General features: G+C 42.1%; 3 protein-coding genes across 6 annotated transcripts; all 3 read left to right on the top strand.

The window, feature by feature from the left end:
- The first annotated feature begins 396 nt into the window (after positions 1-396).
- Positions 397-5,509, top strand: ptger1a (prostaglandin E receptor 1a (subtype EP1)). Its single transcript, XM_040147463.1, has 3 exons — positions 397-1,160; positions 2,180-3,090; positions 4,353-5,509. Exons 2-3 carry the CDS (start codon positions 2,221-2,223, stop codon positions 4,620-4,622), a joined length of 1,140 nt encoding a protein of 379 aa, XP_040003397.1. The 5' UTR covers positions 397-1,160; positions 2,180-2,220; the 3' UTR covers positions 4,623-5,509.
- Positions 5,510-7,043: 1,534 nt separating this feature from the next.
- LOC120800336 (interleukin enhancer-binding factor 3-like) lies at positions 7,044-16,838 on the top strand. Of its 4 annotated transcripts, none has more exons than XM_040146375.1 (20): positions 7,044-7,148; positions 7,465-7,608; positions 8,083-8,194; positions 8,566-8,756; positions 8,925-9,090; positions 9,224-9,377; positions 11,298-11,389; positions 11,896-11,991; positions 12,158-12,269; positions 12,351-12,448; positions 12,538-12,646; positions 12,753-12,893; positions 13,449-13,639; positions 13,884-14,003; positions 14,201-14,332; positions 14,492-14,653; positions 14,752-14,878; positions 15,002-15,040; positions 15,714-16,052; positions 16,258-16,838. In XM_040146375.1, exons 2-20 carry the CDS (start codon positions 7,496-7,498, stop codon positions 16,365-16,367), a joined length of 2,604 nt encoding a protein of 867 aa, XP_040002309.1. In that variant the 5' UTR covers positions 7,044-7,148; positions 7,465-7,495; the 3' UTR covers positions 16,368-16,838. The 4 variants fall into 4 exon arrangements, with proteins under 4 accessions (XP_040002309.1, XP_040002310.1, XP_040002308.1 ...); XM_040146376.1 differs by having other exon boundaries at positions 8,922-9,090; positions 13,893-14,003; XM_040146374.1 differs by having other exon boundaries at positions 8,922-9,090.
- Positions 16,839-18,502: 1,664 nt separating this feature from the next.
- Positions 18,503-20,280, top strand: acp5a (acid phosphatase 5a, tartrate resistant). The gene is made up of 6 exons (XM_040146237.1): positions 18,503-18,626; positions 18,787-18,877; positions 18,976-19,175; positions 19,257-19,381; positions 19,492-19,837; positions 19,922-20,280. The coding sequence occupies exons 2-6, from the start codon at positions 18,787-18,789 to the stop codon at positions 20,159-20,161; spliced, it is 1,002 nt and encodes a 333-aa protein (XP_040002171.1). The 5' UTR covers positions 18,503-18,626; the 3' UTR covers positions 20,162-20,280.
- Positions 20,281-21,061: the final 781 nt, after the last annotated feature.

The following is a 21,061-nucleotide window of genomic DNA, read 5'->3' as shown; positions in this document are numbered from 1 at the left end:
GCCTTCCCTCTCAGACTGTCAATCAACAAGAAGAAAAAAAACTGACATGTTTTCCTTAATGCAGCTGTGAAAACCCTCAGGCCTAACATCTGGATTGTTCATGAGGGTGAATATGACTTTTCCATACTATTTCCTATGAACTTCCAGGTATTTAGATCTGCTAAACAAATACGTTTTTAGATAATTTCCCCTAATTGAATCTTTTTACGTGACTCCAGCTAAGTGTCTGGCCTGCCCTACCCTCCGTGCACCGAGGTCATTTATTCAGAGAACTGAAATGGAAACCCGCTCTAACAGCAGAATGATGAACAGCATATCCACTGCAGGACCTTTCTGGACAACTGATACAACCGAGGTTATTTTGAATACGGGGCTGCGCGTTAAGCAGTGATTGAAAAGATAAAGAAATTCACGTGGGCTGTGAAACTGAATCTGAATCTGTTGATCAGTCATCGATCCAGGCTTCAGAAAACAAAACGCTGGTCAATGCCTTCACCACAAATCCAACAGGCTACAACGAGTAAAAGTCACAGGCTCTGATCTTGTAAAAGGGTCCGTGGCCAAGTGCGTAAATCCAAACCATGTGGGGACATTTAAAATTGATATCTGCAGCAATGCAAAATCTAAACGGCTTCGCTGCCCCCAGTGTTCTGGCCAGAAGATAGAACGGGCCTGTTTGAGATAACTTCTTCGAAACGTAGGTGACACACGGGGAGTGAGTAACGACATTAAAGCGTGCTTACGAACTGTACGTCTGGTGTGAACAGAGAGAGGCGACACGAAGCGCAGCAGCAGCAGCAGCAGCGGCAGCAGCAGGGCGACGAGACCTGAACCCGACTTGGGGGGGGGGTCAGGCGCACAGCAGCAGAGACGCCCACGCAGACGAAAAGACGCGCTATAAAAACGTGACGCGGTATTTTAGTGTCAGTGAGGATCCTTTACACGCCACCATGCAGCAGCTGGGCGGACTCAGACATGGAAAGTATTCCGCAAAGGATACCGATGCCTTGCACTGGGAAACATGATTTCTGATCTTAAGCAAGAGGCATTTTTCCATCTGTTTCTGGACTGCTGAGAGGATCTCTGGACATCTGTTTGACACGGAAAACTATCTTTTGGATGTTCAGCTGGACTGGGAAGGATATCAGAACTATGTAGTGGTGAGCCATATTAGTTTTAAGTCTAATAATAAGAGAAGGGAATAAAGTTGACTTTTCCTGCTGATAGTTTCTGACACACTGCAAAGCTGCGCAATTACAATATTCTACAAATGGGTGCAAATCTGTGCAGTCCCCACCTCATGGAAATTCTTCCACGATGGACAAAGTTTTCCTTGAGAAATTGTACAGGATAAGAAGAATAGGAAGGTTTTTTTTCTCTCTCTAATCAGGATAGGCACAGAAAAGCAGCTATTATCTTCAGTTGATTTACATCACATTGTCAGCAGCTGATATTCGTGAAAAAACAAAACAAAAAAAAGCTCTTTAACCAGTAAATGACTCGTAAAATCAGTTTAGGCAACAAAAATCAGGTATGGTGATTCTTGATATTAGAAGGATTATATATATGATTATGATGAAAGATGCCATACAATATACCATATTGCTCAGTTGTCGTGTGTTTGTCGTGATTGCATCTGTGATTCTGTTGTTGCAGGTCTTTCGCCATATATGAAGAATTTGTAGGATCATGTGTTTAACGCTTTTACTTGTTAAAGGGCCTCAAGTCCCGAATCTTGAAAGTTACAGGGGTTACAAATTTAAGGCAAAAACCAATGTAAAGGTTCTTAGTTAGGTGTTGGGCAACCGTTAGCTTCCAAAACAGCTTCACTGCTCCTTGCCATAGATTCTCTGGCTCTGCTGGACACATGAACACCATTCTGCCTCATTTGGTGTTTTGCAGACGGTGGTGGAGAGCGTTGTCTAACTCGTCCGCCAAAATCTCCCACAGGTGTTCAGTTGGATTGAGATCATTTTCGTACCCATCAAAGTATTCAGTGGCCCCTCATGATCTGTGTCGAAGCGTTCATTTGATTTTTACCTGTATGTTCAGTATGTGTTACTTTTACTGTTTTTAATTAGACTTTTAATGTCAACAAACGACAGATTTTTTTTATTTTTACGTTGATCCAGTTCACTGGCAGCTTACAAATCAGATCTGCCTCTTCTTTCTCTTGCAGCCTCCCTTAACTATGGACCCCCTGACCCTCAGAGTTCAGTGATGTTAGCTTTGAGCCACTACAACTCCTCAGCCTCCCCGCTCCTCCCTCATTTCTCTAATGAAAGTGTAGGAAAGCTGGAGGCCAGGGTGGCTGTTGAAGGGCTGTCGCAGCAGGGAAACTTCACCTTGGTGCAGCCCACCACCAGCGGTGTCATTGTCGTCATATTGTCCATGACGCTGGGCATCATCTCCAACATTGTGGCCCTCTTCATTCTGGCTAATGCCTACTGTCTCCAGCGCCGGCGCTCCAAAGCCACCTTCCTTCTGTTTGCCACTTCACTCGTGGTCACAGATTTCATTGGCCACGTGATCCCTGGTGCCCTGGTACTCCGACTCTACCTTCATGGAGGTGTGCGCCCAGAGGACTTTGACTCTTCTGATGGCATGTGCCAGTTCCTGGGTGGCAGCATGGTGTTCTTCGGCCTGTGCCCACTCTTCATGGGCTGCGCCATGGCTGCTGAGCGCTGCCTGGGTGTCACTAAGCCGCTGCTGCACTCATCCCTGGTCACCAAAACCCGCACAAAGATCTGCCTGTCTGTCATCTGGCTGGCAGCTCTGTGTGTGGCCATGCTGCCCTGCTTTCAGCTGGGCTCCTACACCTACCAGGACCCAGGGACCTGGTGCTTCATTAAAGTGCTCAATGACACTGAGGAGGTGGATGTGGCATTTGTGGTGCTGTTCTCTGGACTTGGTCTGACCTCGCTGGCTGTGGCGCTGGTGTGTAACACCATCAGCGGACTGACGCTGGTGCTGGCTCGGCTCAGGAGGCAGCCCGGCTCCCCTCACTCTGCCAAGTCCCACGACATAGAGATGGTGGTGCAGCTGGTCGGCATCATGGTCACCTCATGTATCTGCTGGAGCCCTCTGCTGGTGAGTGTCAGGAAGTACAAGGAGAGGGAAGCATACAGTCAGGTCATGAAACTGGTGAACATCATCTGGTACTCTGTCAGCTTACATAAGAAAAAAAATCCACTTAAAAGTACATTATCAGTAGAAGCCAGCTGTGGCGCGACTACTAAGTCTACTGTTGGTCACCTTATGATATATCACTTATGTTCCCACAGTCCTGAATTCTTCTCAGGACTGTGCATGATTGACAGCTCCCTCACTGCCCTGTCCGTTTTGAGTCACACCTTTTCTTACTGGTGCATATAGTTCCTTGTCAGCAAGTAATTTGCGGCATAGCTCCACCCAGCTTCAGCCTGACCAAGTTCTAACCAGCCAGAATAACTGAAAACACCTGTGGGAATGTGCAGGGTCTCTAAGTATCTTTACCGCCTACTTTTGTGGAATTTAGTAATTTTTTGGGGGTCTTTTTTACTAGGATTATGTCACTTACTAAAAGTCGAAATTCAAATTAGCAACAGATTCAATATGTAGTTGTCTTATTTGCAGTAGCTGGATCTAGAAGTATGTTAAAGAGCCTCTAGATTAGCACATTTGTGAGGACCAGAGAGACATTCACTCCTTTTTTTTCTTTCCTTTTTTTTTCCACAAGGAATTGGAAAAATTAGGACGTCAAAGAAAAGGACTCAAATAGACCTCAAGTAAACAAAAAAAACAGTACTGATAAATGGCGATTCAATAGGAAAACAATAGTAATAATGATAACCAATAATGATAACTTACACAAATAATGCTTTCAGTCAACAGGAAGCGAGGATCAATTATCAAACGCAGATTCGGCTGCGTGCTCCTTCAGCATCAGTGGGATCAATGATCAGTCTCACATTCGATCACCTTCCGGGCAACGAACTCTCATCTTGGTGCATGAACTCTATCTCTCTGCAGCTTTGTGCGTGCGTGCAGCGATCGACTCATTAGTTCGGACATTTCCCACATTAAACATTTGTTATTTACCTTTAAAACTGTCTTGTGTTTTAAAATGCATGCGATCAAGTAGTCTCACAAAACATTGCTCTCCCTTACAAAGAATACCGAAATGAAAGTGCTTATCGGGAACATCCATTTGTTGTGTTTTTATGAAATAAAGAGGATCACTTTTGATAACTACTTGGTTGTTGTTAGTGCTGCAAAGTTGTTATTTTTGAGTAATTTTAGCTTTACTATCAATGCAGCGTTTTCGCTCTTGTATCCCATAATAATTGCAAGCATGTGTTTCATGCCTGCAGATCTTTGGCCTGATGTCCGTGATCCGCTCCTACACAGGATCCATTGGGAACAGCCTGTCCAACTATGAAACCCTGATGGTGATGGGCGTGAGGCTGGCCACATGGAACCAGATCCTTGACCCCTGGGTCTACATATTGCTGCGCCGCACAGTCCTCCGCAAAATCTACCTCATTGCTAAGTGCCAGGTGGGCCTGAGGGGTAATATGTTAGGCCGCTGGGAGCCCACCTCTTTTCCCAGCTCAGAAAAGAAGGAAGTCAACCAAGTGTGAGCTGAAAAAAGGATTGATATCGATACTTCGTGGATGTACTCTGTCACCAGGTTATTGAACATATGACGAACTCGGCGTGCAAAGACATTTAGATGGAGAGTCCCACATAGCGGCAGGTGGAAAGAACAGATTATTGTGGCTGTGATAGTGGAGCAGACCAGTCTCAGCTGGTCCACTTGAGAAATGTTTCATGGATTCAATCAAAATTTCTCTTTCATACTCACTCAAAGTTTACCAGTGTGTTCATTGTGTGACCTTACAAATGGAAGCTAGCTAATGCTGTGATTTTGCACAAAATATCATAAACTTCATATTGTTTACTTATAATAAGTGAACATTCCTTATTATTATTATTATTATTATTATTATTATTATTGTATTCTCATTTGGAAATTAATAACAACGAAGGGCATAGATGTAGGTTGCAGGATATGAGTGTAGTATGCACGCTGCAGAAGGTTGCGGGAGTGATCTGTACAGAGGGACAGAGTGTTATTTGATTTTATTTCTCAAACTCCTTTTCCTCAGCTTTGAAAGTCAAAAAAAATAAATTGCACAGTGACTTGCTCTTACATTAGACAAATGGGAAAGAATTGAGCTGTATTGGTGTAACCATCAGATGGAGCTCCAGAGTAAACCCAGAAGTATTTTGAGTGTATTTGTAATGTTAAGTATTCTGCTGAATGTATTTCATAAAGGAATGTTAATGTTCAAATACTGTGGAGTCTATGAATGTTTAAGTTTAAACATGCTTTCCCTGTGTTTATACAGTGCTTTATGTGAACTAATGTAAGATTTTATAAGTTAATACTTGAACTGTACCCTCAATTTACTGAGGAAATGTAAACAACTTTTAATGTAAATAAAACAAGGCAATGTGACGTGTACATACTGTATAATCTTCATGCTGAATGTTTGGATTTATTTTTGCATAAATGTCTCTTCCATGAGTTTCCTAACAAACAGGCCTGTGTTGAGAAGAGGAATATTTTGTCTGGTTAATAAATGTACTAGACTTCATACAGTGGTGTAGTTACCAAACTGTTGCATATGTGATATATGATTATATATAATTAATCTAGTTGCTAATAATCCTATTGGCTGAAACTGTACTCCTATATACACTGACAGTATTGATTTGATCGGTTTCAAAGTTAAATTACTGTGGAGAGTAGTCTGCTTGCCCAAGTATTGATAAAAATCTGTACTTTGGGTTGTGCATGTTTTTAAGAATTTTCTCTGAGGATGGTGCGATCTGCAACAGGGATTTCCTGGAGAGTCATTCTGAACTTCACTTTCCATAGGATAAAACAAGGATTATCCACAAAGTTAATGCAGATAATAACCTATTAAATCAAGAAGGTTGCTCAGTAAAATGTTTTTAATTCCAAGTGTTTAGGCAAGCAGTCTGTGTCTGATGTGAGTAACTTTGAATGAGGTGTGGTGCCTCAGTGAAATACTGTTTTGAAATACTGTCTCCTCCCCTGCATCATTTCTTTCCAACCACACTGATATGGTCAGCAGCTGCAGCAATTTGTCCTTCTTATTCCACAGGACTGCCAAATAAATCACTTCTCTAAACTTGCTACTGATAAACGGCCAGTTTCATCTTTGGCCCACCTGGTTGCACTTTCACAGAGAGAAATTTTTCATGCAGCACTGTGATGGTCAGTAGGGCACAAAATGCTTATCTTTGAAAGGTTGATAAATCTCACACTTTTTACACAACTGGAAATATGTAAAAATAAAAAACAAATAAATAGATAAATACAACATAAACATGTATGAAAAATGCATAAGTGAATAACTGACTACATCTATTGCCTCCAGTTCCACCAGAAGACATTAACGTCTGTGTTGTTTTGTTTTTTTTCACCTAAAATGTAGCCACTCCAACTCCGTAAACCTTACACAGTGCACTGATGGTTGGCCTAATAAATTGCACGTATTAATATCATCATTGCCCAAACATTACTACTGGCTTTTTTCTTCTGTTTCAAGATGACGTTATATTTTGAATGTAAATACCTAAGATGGATTTGGTTGTAAAAGATGATTATAATGAGAACATTTTTTTCTCCAAAGACTGTATTCATAAAAATACATTTCCATTTCATCACAGTCCAAGTATTAGGCATTTCGAATGGAAATTACAATAAAGTCTTATGACCGGAAAAACAAGGACAATGACACTAAGAAAAATGAATTCTACAAGATAAAATAAAGTGTTTTCCAAAAAAAGGAGCTATAATTATGACCCTGGCATTTTCTTCAAACCCTAAATGGCTTTAAGTGGCTCTGGCTAAAGTTAAACCCAAGCAACCACGTCAATCAGAGGCGTAGTGGGGCGGGTTTTCGCGGCGGGGGGGGTGTCGCCTTGGACGTAATTCCGAACGGAAGTAGCCGAATTTTTCGCACATGCGTAGAAGGAATCGGATTTCCGGTACGGATCGGGCACTTAGCAACAGAAAGGTAGCAACGTTAACGCGAAAAGGTCTCCACCTGTGTACTGGTGCGTCGACAAAGGTAAGTTCGAACAGCACAAGCGAAAGTCGGACCGTATTCAGCGGTATAATGCGAAATGTACAGCTCTAATGGCAAACGGACAACTATGGCTCTGGCATGCTGGCTAACGTTAGCTCGCTCTCTAACATTAAGTAATCGGCCAGGGCTGTAAACATTAGCTAACCAGCTGTCAGAGTTTATCGCAGCACCTCCCCTCCACAGAGGAAGGGGGGATGAAGAACGTGATTATTGGACAGATGTTTTCATCATCTACCAGTTATCTACCATTTGACCCTGACTAAAGGAGTTTGTTTTTTTAATTTTGCTGCTGAAACAGGTAGTGGCTTCGGCCCGAAAGTCGTGACAGCATGGCGGCCGCTGCAGCACCAATGTGGGATGAGCACCAGGCGTATGAGGAGCTTCTGTACTGGGACAGTCTGATCCAGCAGGGCCACCGGCTCCTCCCGCATGATTTTGATAGGTACACACACACACACACACACACACAGAGCACGCAATGTCTAGTTAACTGAATAGTCCTAAATGACATAAAAAATATATATACATCAGTTCAACTTTACATTAAAATGCATACAGCCACAAGTAACACATACAGGAGAATACAATTAATACAACTTTTTCTTTAAATGATTAATAACAAAATACATTTTAAAAAAGAAGAAAAGAACACCACAAACATAGCCCCCCCACACAGAAAGTAATCATAAGCCTGAGAAAATAGAAATGTTCAGTTTCAGTGAGGGAAAAAGTCAGTTTGCGAGTGAGCTCGTCTATAAATGCTGCATTTTCCTTTTCATGCTGAAATCACTCTCAGCGTTTTCACATGTTACTTTGCATTTACCAAACACCCCATTTCCCACTGAATCATTGATGTGGCCCTTCTTTGTCTCAAACACGTGTGTGCTGTCCTCATCTTTTGACGTCGTCCTTCCAGATATGAGGAGCTGCGTTACTGGTACGACTGCCTGTGCTATGAGGAGGAGCTGAGACAGTACCACGACTACATCGCTGCTATCGAGGAGATTGAGGATAAACAGCATTATGAGGTTCTTCTTTCACGCGTTAAATCGATCCAGACCTGATAATCCATAGGCTTTTTTAATTTTATTACTTTTTAATTTTTATTTCTTTCACACTAAGACTGAACAACCAATGTTTTCCATCACTATTTTATTTCCCCTTGGTGCTTTAAAAAGATTGCTTTTTCTCCTACATGAAAGCTGTATCCTGTGCATGTGAATGTTTTTTAATCATGCCTTTCATACCTATTACCACTAATTTTATAATGCAATTCTGTGTTTGCTTTTCAAATGATCGGTTATATGATTATATGACTAAACATACATTTTCTCTCATCTACACTATTTTTGTTCTATTCTCAAATATAAACCTTACTTTTTCTGGTTTTCCAATAAAGGAGGCTGCATCCCCCCAGGTGCGCACGCCATATGATCGCCATGTGATGGCCAAACACTCTGAAGTGTATCCCTCACCGGAGGAGCTTGAGGAAGTGCAGAAGATCGTCTCCCATGTGGAGTGTGCTCTGAAGACTGTGTCTGACCAGATGGATACTACAAAAGACCGCAAAGAAAGTACAGAGGCACGGAGGTAAGCAAAGTGTCCACACGGGCTGTGACAGTTGTCCTAGTGACTAAGAAGTATATCAAAAGAGTATAAAAATGCACTGAGTATTTTAAATCTTCTGTTTTTTCCCTTGTAATATAAATAATTAAATCATGTTTTTGATTTTCCTTTTTCTCTTCGCCATCCAAGAAGTGAGTCACAAGAGCGTGTCCTGCGTGGTGTTATGAGGGTCGGCCTGGTGGCCAAAGGACTACTGTTGAAGGGAGACAAGGACCTGGAGCTGGTGCTGCTTTGTTCCGACAAGCCTACCATCCCCCTGCTTCAACAAGTGGCTGAAAAGCTAACTGCGCAGTTAGAGGTAGAAATGAGTACCTACAGCCGTTTTATGTCGTTCTGCATAAAAACAGATTTCACGATTTGGAATTAGGTTGTTTTTCAAATACAAAGAGTCCATCTGTGCATTCCTAACTTTTTGTTGCTCTTTTTAACAGGCTAATTCAGAGGGGGCATATACAGTAAGCCAGTGTCCAGAGGATGCAGCCATCGTTGTGACAAGCACAAAGGAATCAGTTCTGACTCTCACTATCCATCTGACATCACCTCTTGTCAGGACAGAGCAAGAGAGTAAAACTACAGAAGAAGAAGGTACAAATGCTGGTCCTGCCTCCAACTAGACGTCAGCTACCGCAGGGCTGATCTGTGTGTTCTCAGTATGCAGACACTGTACTGCTCCACTGATCTCTGACTCTGCTCTGATCGTTCAAACCTCACACAAGTTATCCATCTGCATCATCCTAGTAAACCTCAGTGGAGCTTGTACAGTGACTGTCTCTGACCAAGGCCAGTGAACTTCCAACAAATGTTGGCTCTTCACTCGCTCGAGAGTCCTGTCGTCGTTTTGTGACAAACTGGCGTTTGCCAGCACTACATTTCCTCTGCAGTCGCTGCTAAATTCTGCACATGTTGTCAATGACATTGCCTCAGTCATAAAAACAACTTTGTGTATTCTTGTTGAATTGTTTTCATGTTTAAAGTGAAGGCTTTTTCAAGAATAACAAGTTATAGCGCGCATTGCATGTACTTGATGCTGAACATGTACATTTGGCACCAGCTGCAGCAAAACTGATCCGCAGTGAGGAGTTTCCTTTGGTTTCCCCTGGAAGACAGGAAACCAGACAGGAAAAAAGTAGGAACAACTAAAAGATTGTCCGTTTATGTGTGACTTTGTTAGTTAGTGGAGTGTTTGTGGAGCTTCCGTGTTAATCAGCATGGGCTGTTTTTGCACAAGAGTCCAAAGTTACAGTGAAGTCATTTTTAAAGGTCAGGGGGAGTTTGCTGAAGCCCCACATACAAAACCATACCAGTCTCAGTGCAGTTTTAGTCCGTTTACTACACTGCACACTGGGGCTGCTCATTTGAAGTCAAGTAATTTTTGCAATAATGATCAGGAACAGCACTGACACTTTGTACTTTAAGAGAGTCTGCTCAGGTACATTGAATCAAACGCTCCATATCCGCAGATAAACTGTTAGACTAGTCAGGTGTTTTCCATGAGCAGACAGATTAATGTGCCTTTGATTCCCAAATATAAATAATTTTCATTTGATAACATCACATCGGTGAGGTGACCTATTAGTATTGTTAAATCAAATTATATTTACTCGTTTGTGTGCTTAAAGAAAACACTGATTTCATGTCAAGACTTCCTTTTTTGTAAATATTTGAACATTTTTAATATACTACTCTACAGTTTTTTTCCTTAATAAGGATGCATATTTTAGATAATTATCATTGAATTAAATATTATCTGAATTATAATTTTGCCCGTTATCATGCAGCCCTGTTGCAAGCGTACTTTACTGCTGACCGTTTTTCAGTTTATAATCTGTCCTATCACTCATTCAACCAATCGTTGTGGCACAGTATAGAAATCAACCTGCCAATGCCTAAATGTGCTGGGGATAGATCAGCTGAATCGTATTTGTGGTGTAGAAGATTAGCTAAAACTTGCACAGAGCTGGTATGGCTCTTTGTGTTTGCAATCTTTCATAAGGCCTTCTTAAGCTACTTTTGGAACAGGGACTCCATCAGTTTTGTTGCAGTGTGGGGCAGACGTGTAGATTCTAAGTGCTTGTGATTTACAACTGATTGCCTTTTAGTTTGTCAAGTTCTTTTAGGAACGCTGGACCTTTGACCAACTGGACACACTGTCTCAGGAGGGGGGGAAAGCAGCAAACCCAAGCCAAGGAGCTGAGGGAAGGGGGTATTTATTGTAGTTTTTACCCCTTGCATACATTAACAACATGCTATGCAATGTTGTAAATACCACTGTGTCATTATGACAGTCTTTTTGCTTCCACCTTCATACACTGTGGAAAAGGTAACGGATCTGTGACAAGTGACTGTCAGGTTTGTTGGGAGCAAAGATTTACACAGTAGGTACTTGGGAACCCCCTTCCCCTGTTGCTGGTGGTTTGTGGAAAGCTGCTGCTCCCTGAGCTGCAAGACAGAGCCAACCCCCTTGGTCAAACTGTACCTTTTCTTCTTACCCCACCTCGTCAATAGAAACGCGAACAGTCAACGATCCGCCGGACGTACTGGACAGGCAGAAATGCCTTACTGCCTTGGCGTCTCTCCGCCACGCCAAGTGGTTCCAGGTTTGCATTCACGTCCTTATTTGTACATAAGAACTGTGAACTGTTTCTTTGAATGGTCTCTTTTTTTATTTTCTGTCCATTTAGAGACAGTAACAGTTTTTAACTGTGCTCTCAGTTGTAGTTGATGTAGTTCATAAACCTAAAACGTCAAAGTTTAAGAATTTTAGTAGAGTTGAAGATTGATCTGCTGATCCATACCAATGACGGCATTAAATAAATCATTGGTATCGACACCAGCATATAATTTGATTTAATAAAATGTTGTGTGCCAGACTGAGCTCTCTCAATTTCAACTCCTCTACTGTACAACAAAGAGCATGTGGACATAAATGTCTAATATGTATTAGTTTTAACGATTGTTGATGTGGAGATGGCTCAGTTGTTCTGACCTTTCTGTGTTTCCCTTCTTTTCTGGGTCTTTTGTGAGAACACAGAAATCACAGGAGTGAGGTCAAATCGGAGTTGGCACCTTTTCTAACTGAACTGGCTTTTGTTTGTGTCTCCAGGCAAAAGTCAAGGACCTGACTTCTGCCGTTGTCGTGATCCGGATCATGAGGGACTTGTGTAACCGCGTTCCTACCTGGACGCCACTCTCAGGATGGGTAAGGGAACTGTTGCTGCACATTATGTCATAACAGCAGCTAAGATGTAGTTGTGTATAAACCAACTTCTTTCTAGCTCTGTAATCAAAACCTTGACTTTTTGTTTTTCAATGGAGCGGCATCTTGATAAGTAGTCTGTATACTCTCTGCTCTTTCCTCCACACAGCTTCTTGAACTGCTGGTAGAGAAGGCTATTGGTACATCTGAGAGACCAATGGGAGCAGGCGAGTCCCTCCGCAGGGTTTTAGAGTGTGTTGCCTCTGGAATTCTCTTGGAAGGTGAGCTCGTCTAAAACCAGCATGACTGTTCATTCACTAGCCTTAGCTTTAACGTTCTTATTTATCTGTATCTGTGCAAAGATGGCCCTGGAATCAAAGATCCATGCGAGAAGGAAACGGTTGATGCCACTGAAAATCTAACTCTGCAGCAGCGTGAAGACATCACACAGAGTGCTCAGGTAAGACGAGGCTGCTAATACATCAAGGCACAAGCACACTCATAGTTTTGAACCCTGGAAAGAGCATTTAACTTTTATATTTTTCTTAGTTTGCCTTGAGGCTGTGTGCATTTGGACAGATGCACAAGGTGTTGGGGAGGGACTACAAACCTATAAAGCCACGGAAATCAGTGGGAGGCGGTGGCAGAGATTGCACAGGTACCTAATGATCTGCAATCTTTCCCCTTTCCATGTAGTACAGATATCATTTAATGCTTTCATGAAAAGGATCTGTTCTCAGGCTTGTTTCTGTTGGTTGATTCAGCCCAGATAGGTCCTGCTGGACACTTCAGCCTGCCAGCTAAGAGACCTTACACTGAGGTGGAGAAAGGAGAGGAGGAGCCCCATCTCAACAGCAAACAAAGGAAGTTCCTCAAGTTTCAGAAGCGCTTTCAGAGGAAATCATGTTAGTAATTCCTGTCTGAGGCCTTGGTATAGGCTGAACATTTTTACTGTCAAATGACTCACTTTGATTGTGGATACATGACCTGGCAGGTGCAAAACGTTTCCTGAACAGGAGAAAATGACCCTAATGAAATTCTTTATCTTCAACCCCCTGATAGGTTCACATTTTTACAGTGAACAAATATTGTTCATACATAGGGATACGTGACTGTTATTTTAAGACAGACTTCCATCCTTAAGCATATTACATCACTCACTTAGTGTATGAGTACACACACCCTTAGTGTCAACAATGCAAATGCTGAATCAGGAATATTTTGACTCAGCTGACGGAGACTTGGTGTATCAGGATGAAAACCCTTTTCCCTAAATGTGCTAAAGAAATATGAAATGATTCAAAGCTACCAGTTTTGGGGAATACAAGTAATTAAATGAGAAAATGCTGCCAAGTAGCCACTTATTTCTGTAGGGTTAATGTCCCAATGTATTGGATTTGTTTATTTGATTGCTCATATTTCTCTTTCTGCCTTTCTTTACCTGTTCCTTTTCTCTGTAGTCACCGATGATTTTAGCATGAATGCCGTGATGCGCCTGAACCAGTACAGACCTGGCCTGGAGTACCGGCTTACATCTCAAACCGGTCCAGTCCACGAGCCGGTCTTCACAATGGCTGTGGACTTAAATGGGAAGACCTACGAGGCCACTGGGCCTTCCAAGCGAGCTGCCAAGCTTAACGTAGCCACTAAGGCAAGACTTGTATTTCTCTTGTATTTCTATCCGCATAAGCATATTAATTGCTTTGTCCAAGCTAACTTTTCGGCTACAATGACGAACCAATTTTTGACTTCCATGTTTACCTATATTCCTGTTGTAGTTTACTAACTGGCTCCCAGACATGTCACTTATGTACGTTTTTCATAACCATTACAGTCCAGTGCAAATGAATGAAGAGATGTTTCTGTTGGTTAATGTATTGACCTGTCATTCAAAGGTCCTGCAGGATCTCGGTCTCCCGACAGGCTCAGAATCTAAATCAGAGTCCGGTGGGGAATCTGAAGGAACCCAGGAATCCGTAAAAGCTGTTACCACGTCCTCTACTACATCAGAAGATGTATGTACATCGGTTCCTCCCCCTGGAGTGATGTATTTAGAAGCCTCTTTTTTAAAAACTCACATACAATAAAGCCAACTCAAAATATGCATCCCGAAGAGAGAGCAAAAGAAAAGCAATAGGCAAGATGTTCTTGATTAAAGGGCTTATTGTGGTTTGTATTTAACAGACATCATTTGTCCACTTGCTATTAACAGAGCGGTCAGGGTCCCATCTTGACCAAAAATGGCAAGAACCCTGTGATGGAGCTAAATGAGAAGCGTCGCAGCCTGAAGTACGAGCTGTCTGCAGAGACAGGGGGCTCCCATGAAAAGTGTTTTGTCATGGAGGTGAGTCAGCACTATCACATTTGTGTAAAGAGTTAAAGCTTCTGACTTTGCCGATTCTTAGTGGTAGAATCAAATAAAAAACAATACTTTGATAGAAAAGTAATGCATGTTGATTTTAAAAGGACAAAAACTTTGTGTTCTCTTGTTCCTGTCCCTCAGGTGGAGGTTGATGGGGAGAAATTCAAAGGGAGAGGCTCTAATAAGAAGGAGGCAAAGGCCTTCGCGGCCCTCGCTGCCCTGGAGAAGCTGTTCCCAGACGACGATGGCGTGTTGAACATCAACAGAAGTGTTTCAAAGAAGAAGGTCACCTACACCGACATGGTATCTGCTAGCGATCCTCAAAATGTACAACGAAAGTTGCCTTGATTTTTTTTCGAGGACGCTTTACATTCAATTTTCTGCCGTGTCATGTTCAACAGCACATCCCAGGCTTCGGTACTATTCGTGGCATTCCTTCAGACTCCGGATCCCGTGGCTGGGGTCCCAACAGAGGTCGGGGCAGGGTCCGAGGCAAACCGTTTCCTTTAGGACCCAGCTATAACAAAGGTAAGGAATTTTACACTCGCAATACTTGCGTCGCTATAAAGGCAAAATAGGATCCTTTAAATATACGTCATACACGTATGAGAAAATCAACTAAATAGTCATTTCTTTCCATTATTTTGAAAGCCAACTACAGTTATGAGAGCAGCACTGGCACAGGCTATCGTAAGTATACACTACTCATCTAAGTTCTGTGAAGACAGACTTTAGAATGTAGTGCTGTTTTGTTTGCTTGTGTTTTTAGTGTATCTACTGAATAACACAAAATAGGAATTATTGTTCTGCAAGTGTGTTGTTCCTGTTAATTTAACGGATTATTTTTTGGGGATAAATAAGAAGCCTTAAAGTGCAGAAGCTTTACTTATTTTACTGTGGTGTTGAAATTCAAAAGAAACCTATATCCTTCAATCATTACAGCTTGACAGGTTGTTCTGCTGTCACGATCTCTCAGTTTTGCTCTTTATAAACGTGTTAATTTTAGTTTGTTCCAAGTACAGCTGAAAATATTCATAAATTAATCAGTTAGTCAATTGTTAGAGAAATAATTAGCAAATCTGATTAAAAAAAATGTTTTGGTTCCAGTTTCTCAAATGTGAATATCTGTAATATTGTGATTTGCAATTTATATAAGTCAATCTGGGAAATGATGATGGACATTTTTCACCATTTTCAGACATTCAGACATTATAGACCGTCACTAATTAAGATAATTGTTCATTGCAGCCTAGCACCAAACATGTCTTTTGTTTGTTTGTTTTATTCACCATTGAAGGAAAATTAGACAATGTTAGAAATGAACAATTCTACATAGCAGTGATACTTGGGTCTTGTTTTTTAGATAAAATGTATGGTAGTAACGGAGCCAGCACTACAACCAAAGACGCTGGATCTAGCGCAGCGGGCAGCAACATTGGCTACGGCACCTTTTACCCTGAGAGCAGCACCACCTACTCCTCCCCACCCATCTTCAGTGACAACCCCAGCAGCACAAAGGGAGAAAGCTACCAGTCGATGCCTCCTCCTGCTGATCAGGAGAGCCCCTACAGCTACGGATATGGGGACGAGAAGAAGAAGATGCTGACACAAGGTCAGAACGAGGGCCATGGAGGAGACTACTCTATGTACAGCACAGCTTACCCCAGCTCTGTGACGGGGGGCCAAGTGTATAATAATTATGGTGAGTAAGGATGCAGCAAGTTAAGATCCATCCCTTCTATCAAATAAACACTTCCCGTCTGTCCCTGATGGTACTTTTTTTGATGTTTGTTGACACTTAAATGCAGCAATGGATCATTTTTATGTCCTGTATTTAAAAAAAAAAAAAAAAAAAAAAAAAATCTGCTATAGGAAATAACGCCTCCTGATTTGGTCTTATTCAACAGGATGGGGAAACCAGTCATCCTGGGGGAATCAGCAGGGGTATGACATGTACCAGGGCTTCGGAGGACAAACCCAGAGCTCATACTCTGGCTATAGCGACATTAATTACTAATCATCTTGTACAGACTTTCTCACCTCACTATGCCATCTTTTTGACTCCGATTGTTCTGCCTCGATGATGATCTTGGATGCCAATTCTGAAAAGGAAAGAGAAAGTGTTTGTCTTTGTCTCTGAAACTGGAATTTTGTTGTTTTAGTTTTGCAACTATTCACTAACTTGTCTGGTAAAAGCAATTTTAGGTGGCAGATGCAAGTTTAGGATTTATTGAGGTCCCTGTTTTTCTGCTTCAGCCCTCGTCATGTCCATGTTGACGTGTGTAAATATACATACCTGGTTTATTGTTATGTCAAGTTTCTTGGGCTGTTGTGTTTTTTAATTTGCGTATTTGCGTACTGGTTCTGTATTAGAATATGGTTTTGATTTGAAGCTGCTTGTAGTTTTGAACTGAAGATTTGTTTATTTGTGTCACATGAAATGCTCTAATGATTCTCGTCAAATAAATGACTCTTACTTTGGAGCAAAGTTTCTGACCATTTTTTTCAGTTTGCTAATTCACAAACAAGTAAAAATTTGTTACTGTGTCATGAGATTTCATAGCTTACCTTTTCTTTTGTTTTGATGGACGAAGCTCTTGTATTGAATATGAGGTCAGCTCAGGGCGGAGTTGAGCTATCATCTGCAGGATTTGAATTATGTATTTAAAGCTGTGGAAACCGGGTCAACTTGAGCTTCTCTTAAAAATGCCAAACATATTCCTCACATCTGTGTTAACCGGGAACGTTTTGCAACACCCACAAGTCCCACGAATTTCTTCTCCAGTGCATGCAGATGAAGCCTCATTGACCCCCGTGGGGAAATTAGGTCACCGTGGCTGCAAAGGTACTTGGGTTCCACAGGAGAAGTTAATAATAAGCCCAGTGACACAAATAGAATATAATGCAGGCAATGCAAAAACAATCCAGTAATTCTTATGTGTAAATGCATACTTTTAAGCTGTCATACAGTCTGCTTTGTATTTTAAGATATGGAATATCCGCTGAGTGCACCTGCACCATAGCCCTAAAAACTGCAGACCTGAATGAATATTACAAGTTACTCTCTGAAAGGGACACTCTACAGTTTTACAATTGCACTTCCATAATGTTTGTGGAATGAAGACAGGCCAAGATCGAAGCAACAGAGGCTCAGATATCCAGACTTTTAGTTTCTAGAATGGGTAAAGCTCAAGGAGGACTGGATCCTACATTTTCCCGTGATTCTATTCAGTGGTGTCTTTCATTCGACTTTCCTGCCTAATGAACAAGCATATCTATCAAACTTCAGACCTTCACAGTTCACAGTTTATAATGCACTGACAATGCCCTCCTAGATGTTCAGCAGACAATTTGAGTCCTCTTTTCATTTAAAGTGGCACAAGGAGTGTGGAAATACGGAAAGTATGGTTGGGGACCCAAGTTTAATGAACAAATTGCAGGACTCCTTTCCGAGAGACTATAGAGCTGGCCATGCCAAGACCCATTAGACTACTGAAATAAACTCAGTAGGCTGTATTTCTTTTTCCCAAAATATCCCAAAATATGGAAGCAAAAGATATTAAAAAATGAAGAAGGAAAACAGTGATTAACACTGAAGTGGAAAAAGTCGAGTCTGGACACCAGCTATAATAACAGCGGCGGATCACATGTGGCCCAGATGACCCTCTAGTCCCAAGACTGAGTCAGGGTGTGAGCCATGATCATGCCCCTGCGGCGTGTCCCAGGGCTGGTCCCCCTGCAGCCTCTCCTCTGGGAATGCTGATAAAAGGAGCGCAGGAGGAGCGCTGCGAGGACGGAGAGTGTCCCGTCAGGTCATCCTGAGCCCACCTCACCAGTTATCAGCTGTGAGTGTTTTATCTTTGACATTATTATCTCTGCACACATACCTGTTCTTCACACATTCAAGTTGTTTTTCTTGTCAGCCAGTTTTGTTTTCTTTTCGCTCAGAGAGGAGCGAGGCATTAGATTCTGCTTTACTTTTGTTTTTTGGTGTCTGCTGAGTCATTTGATCTGTGAGTTTCATTTATGGCTCATGATTGTTATCTAAAAGAAGAAAAGATGCATTGATACGCTTTGTCAAACATGAAACTGTGACCTCTGACCCTCTCAGCCTCATTGACATAGCTATTTTGATTAGCTTCTATTAGCCCCAGCTGGGACATGTCAGCGTCAGGCTACAGCCAATCACAAATCACCTTTAGGCATATAAAGCAAGCGATCATATTGGTGCTCAGTGAGGTGGGGGGGAAGGCGAGAGGAAGCAAAGGCTCATGTGGTAAGTGGTAGTTGTGGTCGGTTAGTTGTTTTGGCTTCCTCTTCTGAGTTCTTTGTTTATGCATGAGCTTACTTTCAGTTATGGATGAAAGTCTTGCTTTCTGTCTGAGCCGTGTATTGTTTTGTTGCTAATGGGAGATCTGATTGTTTTGTTTTCGAAGATGGCGCTTAAACTGGTATCCATCTTAATTGCTGCCATCTCTGTGGCCTACTGCTATCCTACTGCCTTCCAGGACCTGGTTGAAAGTAGCAGTAAGTATTGTTTCCCACTGGCTTTGATTTGGATTTTTTTTTTTAAATACTCCTCAAACTCTGAGCGTCTAAGGTTTTTGTCTTCTGTTCTCTTACAGAAAACCGAACCTCCATCAAGTTCCTGGCAATAGGAGACTGGGGTGGAGTGCCTTATCCCCCTTACATCACGGCTGTGCAGAAGGCTACTGCTCGTGAAATGAGCAAAATAGCAGAGCAGATGGGAGCTGACTTTGTTCTGGCCCTTGGCGATAACTTCTACTACAAAGGTGTGGACAGTGTGGATTCTCCTCGGTTTAAGGTCAGCTGAGAATTTGTCTTCTGCAATGTTAAAGCTGCATGGTGGGTGTGATTTTTAACTACTTTTGACTTTTCCTATCAGGACACTTTTGAGTCTGTGTACACTGCAAAGTCTCTCAGGGTCCCCTGGTATGTGCTTGCTGGTAATCACGACCATGCAGGAAACGTCAAAGCCCAGATTGATTACAGCCACAAATCTGACCGATGGTAAGGAGCAACTTAAAACTGTATCAAACAGAATTAAGTTCAGACATCTAGAATAAACCGTAACTGATGGGAACATTTGGTTTTTGTTTTTTTTTTATATAAACTCTCAGGAAATTTCCCTCTTATTATTATGAGCTGAACTTCCACATCCCAAACACTGCGAAGACCCTGACCATCATCATGCTTGACACCGTAATGCTGTGTGGCAACTCTGACGACTACGCAGATGAGAAGCCCAGGGGGCCCCTGCGTGCGGTGGATGCCAACCGTCAGCTGATCTGGCTGCAGGAGAGACTGGCTCGGTCCAAGGCAGACTTCCTGTTGGTGGCTGGCCACTACCCTGTGTGGTCCGTGTCAGAGCACGGGCCGACAGAGTGTCTGCTGCAGAGGCTTCATCCTCTGCTCATCAAATACAAGGCCACAGCGTACCTCTGTGGCCATGACCACAATCTGCAGGTTGGTTCATGCAAAATGGTTTGGCTAAATTAATGAATTTTCAAAATCTTGCTTCAATCCCATCTGGTCTTCCTCCTCCTACAGTACCTTGAAGAGTCTGGCATAGGCTATGTGGTGAGTGGTGCTGGAAACTTCCTGGATCCTGACGTCCGTCACTGGAACCGTGTTCCCAAAGGTTCTGTGAAGTTCTTCACTGGCCAAGCTTCAACACTGGGAGGCTTTGTCCATGCAGAAGTCACAAAGAACAAGATGATTGTGACCTTCTTCCAGGCTAAAGGCACCTCTCTCTATCGCACTGTCCTCTCTCAAAGGGAGTTTGCGTAGACTAGCTAACAGGAACCGTCAAGTCTGCAGTGTAATTTGAGATCAAAGTAATGGCTGTTAATCCTGTATTTTAAATTTTGGCATTATTTCAAAACATTAGATAATCTTTTAAAAGAGAATCAACTAGTTTTACATGTAAATTTATTGTATAAGAATAAATTCTTTTGTAAAGAATGTTTTGTCAGCTTAGTTGCAGTCTCCTGACTTGGTGCACTGAAATTTTAAAAATGACTTATTTCTCAAATGAGTTGCTTCACACTTAGTGCGGGAGGCGATGGGAATCCCATGTCCTGAGCATCCTGCTGAAAATGGCTCTGCGGTCTGGCACATGTCACAAGTAATTGGAGCCGCCTTCTGGGTTTACGGCATTTGCACATCTTTAACTGAACTTGACCATGTCTAAGCACTTAAACTGCGCCATTAACGCAAACGTAGTGCTGAGTCGTAGCTCCGTCATATCTGAACACACCGGCAGATCACACTTGTCCATAGCAAATAAACTGCTAAATCCATGTTGACATTGGGGGGTGGCGGCTTAACTTCTAGAGTAAAGAACTTGCCTTAGGTTTGTATTCAGACTTTCTGTATCATGCATGCATAAATTGCAAACAGGAGCTGCCATTGGCTTTTTTTTTTTTTTTTTTTTAAATGTGCCAGTTTGTAGTAATCAAATTTTGTCTGAGGCAGGGCCCACAGTGCCAGACTCTGAAAACCTGGAACAGGTGGATATGAAATTAACCTGGGCCTCGTTAACATGTACTGTTTGCAGTCTATTCAAATACAGTAGATCTAACTGTATTGTGAACATGACTGGACAAACAGTGGCATTTTGTTCTGTGCTTGGTCAGATGACAATATGTTGTGAATTTGCGATTAGGGACATCTGAGCCATACAAAACC

Source organism: Xiphias gladius, chromosome 15 (genome assembly GCF_016859285.1).
Source record: "Xiphias gladius isolate SHS-SW01 ecotype Sanya breed wild chromosome 15, ASM1685928v1, whole genome shotgun sequence".
Lineage (NCBI taxonomy): Eukaryota > Metazoa > Chordata > Actinopteri > Istiophoriformes > Xiphiidae > Xiphias > Xiphias gladius.
Note: the sequence above shows the minus strand (reverse complement) of the source record. Positions and strands in the feature narration are given on the sequence as shown.

Excerpts from the sequence above, each read along its gene's own strand:
- ptger1a (XM_040147463.1), top strand. The coding sequence starts at position 2,221 with ATGTTAGCTTTGAGCCACTACAACTCCTCAGCCTCCCCGCTCCTCCCT. Across the intron at positions 3,091-4,352 it reads TCTGCTGGAGCCCTCTGCTG|ATCTTTGGCCTGATGTCCGT; the intron begins GTGAGTGTCAGG and ends TCATGCCTGCAG.
- LOC120800336 (XM_040146374.1), top strand. The coding sequence starts at position 7,496 with ATGGCGGCCGCTGCAGCACCAATGTGGGATGAGCACCAGGCGTATGAG. Across the intron at positions 11,390-11,895 it reads GCCACGCCAAGTGGTTCCAG|GCAAAAGTCAAGGACCTGAC; the intron begins GTTTGCATTCAC and ends TTGTGTCTCCAG. Across the intron at positions 12,894-13,448 it reads GCGCTTTCAGAGGAAATCAT|TCACCGATGATTTTAGCATG; the intron begins GTTAGTAATTCC and ends TTTTCTCTGTAG.
- acp5a (XM_040146237.1), top strand. The coding sequence starts at position 18,787 with ATGGCGCTTAAACTGGTATCCATCTTAATTGCTGCCATCTCTGTGGCC. Across the intron at positions 18,878-18,975 it reads GGACCTGGTTGAAAGTAGCA|AAAACCGAACCTCCATCAAG; the intron begins GTAAGTATTGTT and ends GTTCTCTTACAG. Across the intron at positions 19,382-19,491 it reads AGCCACAAATCTGACCGATG|GAAATTTCCCTCTTATTATT; the intron begins GTAAGGAGCAAC and ends ATAAACTCTCAG.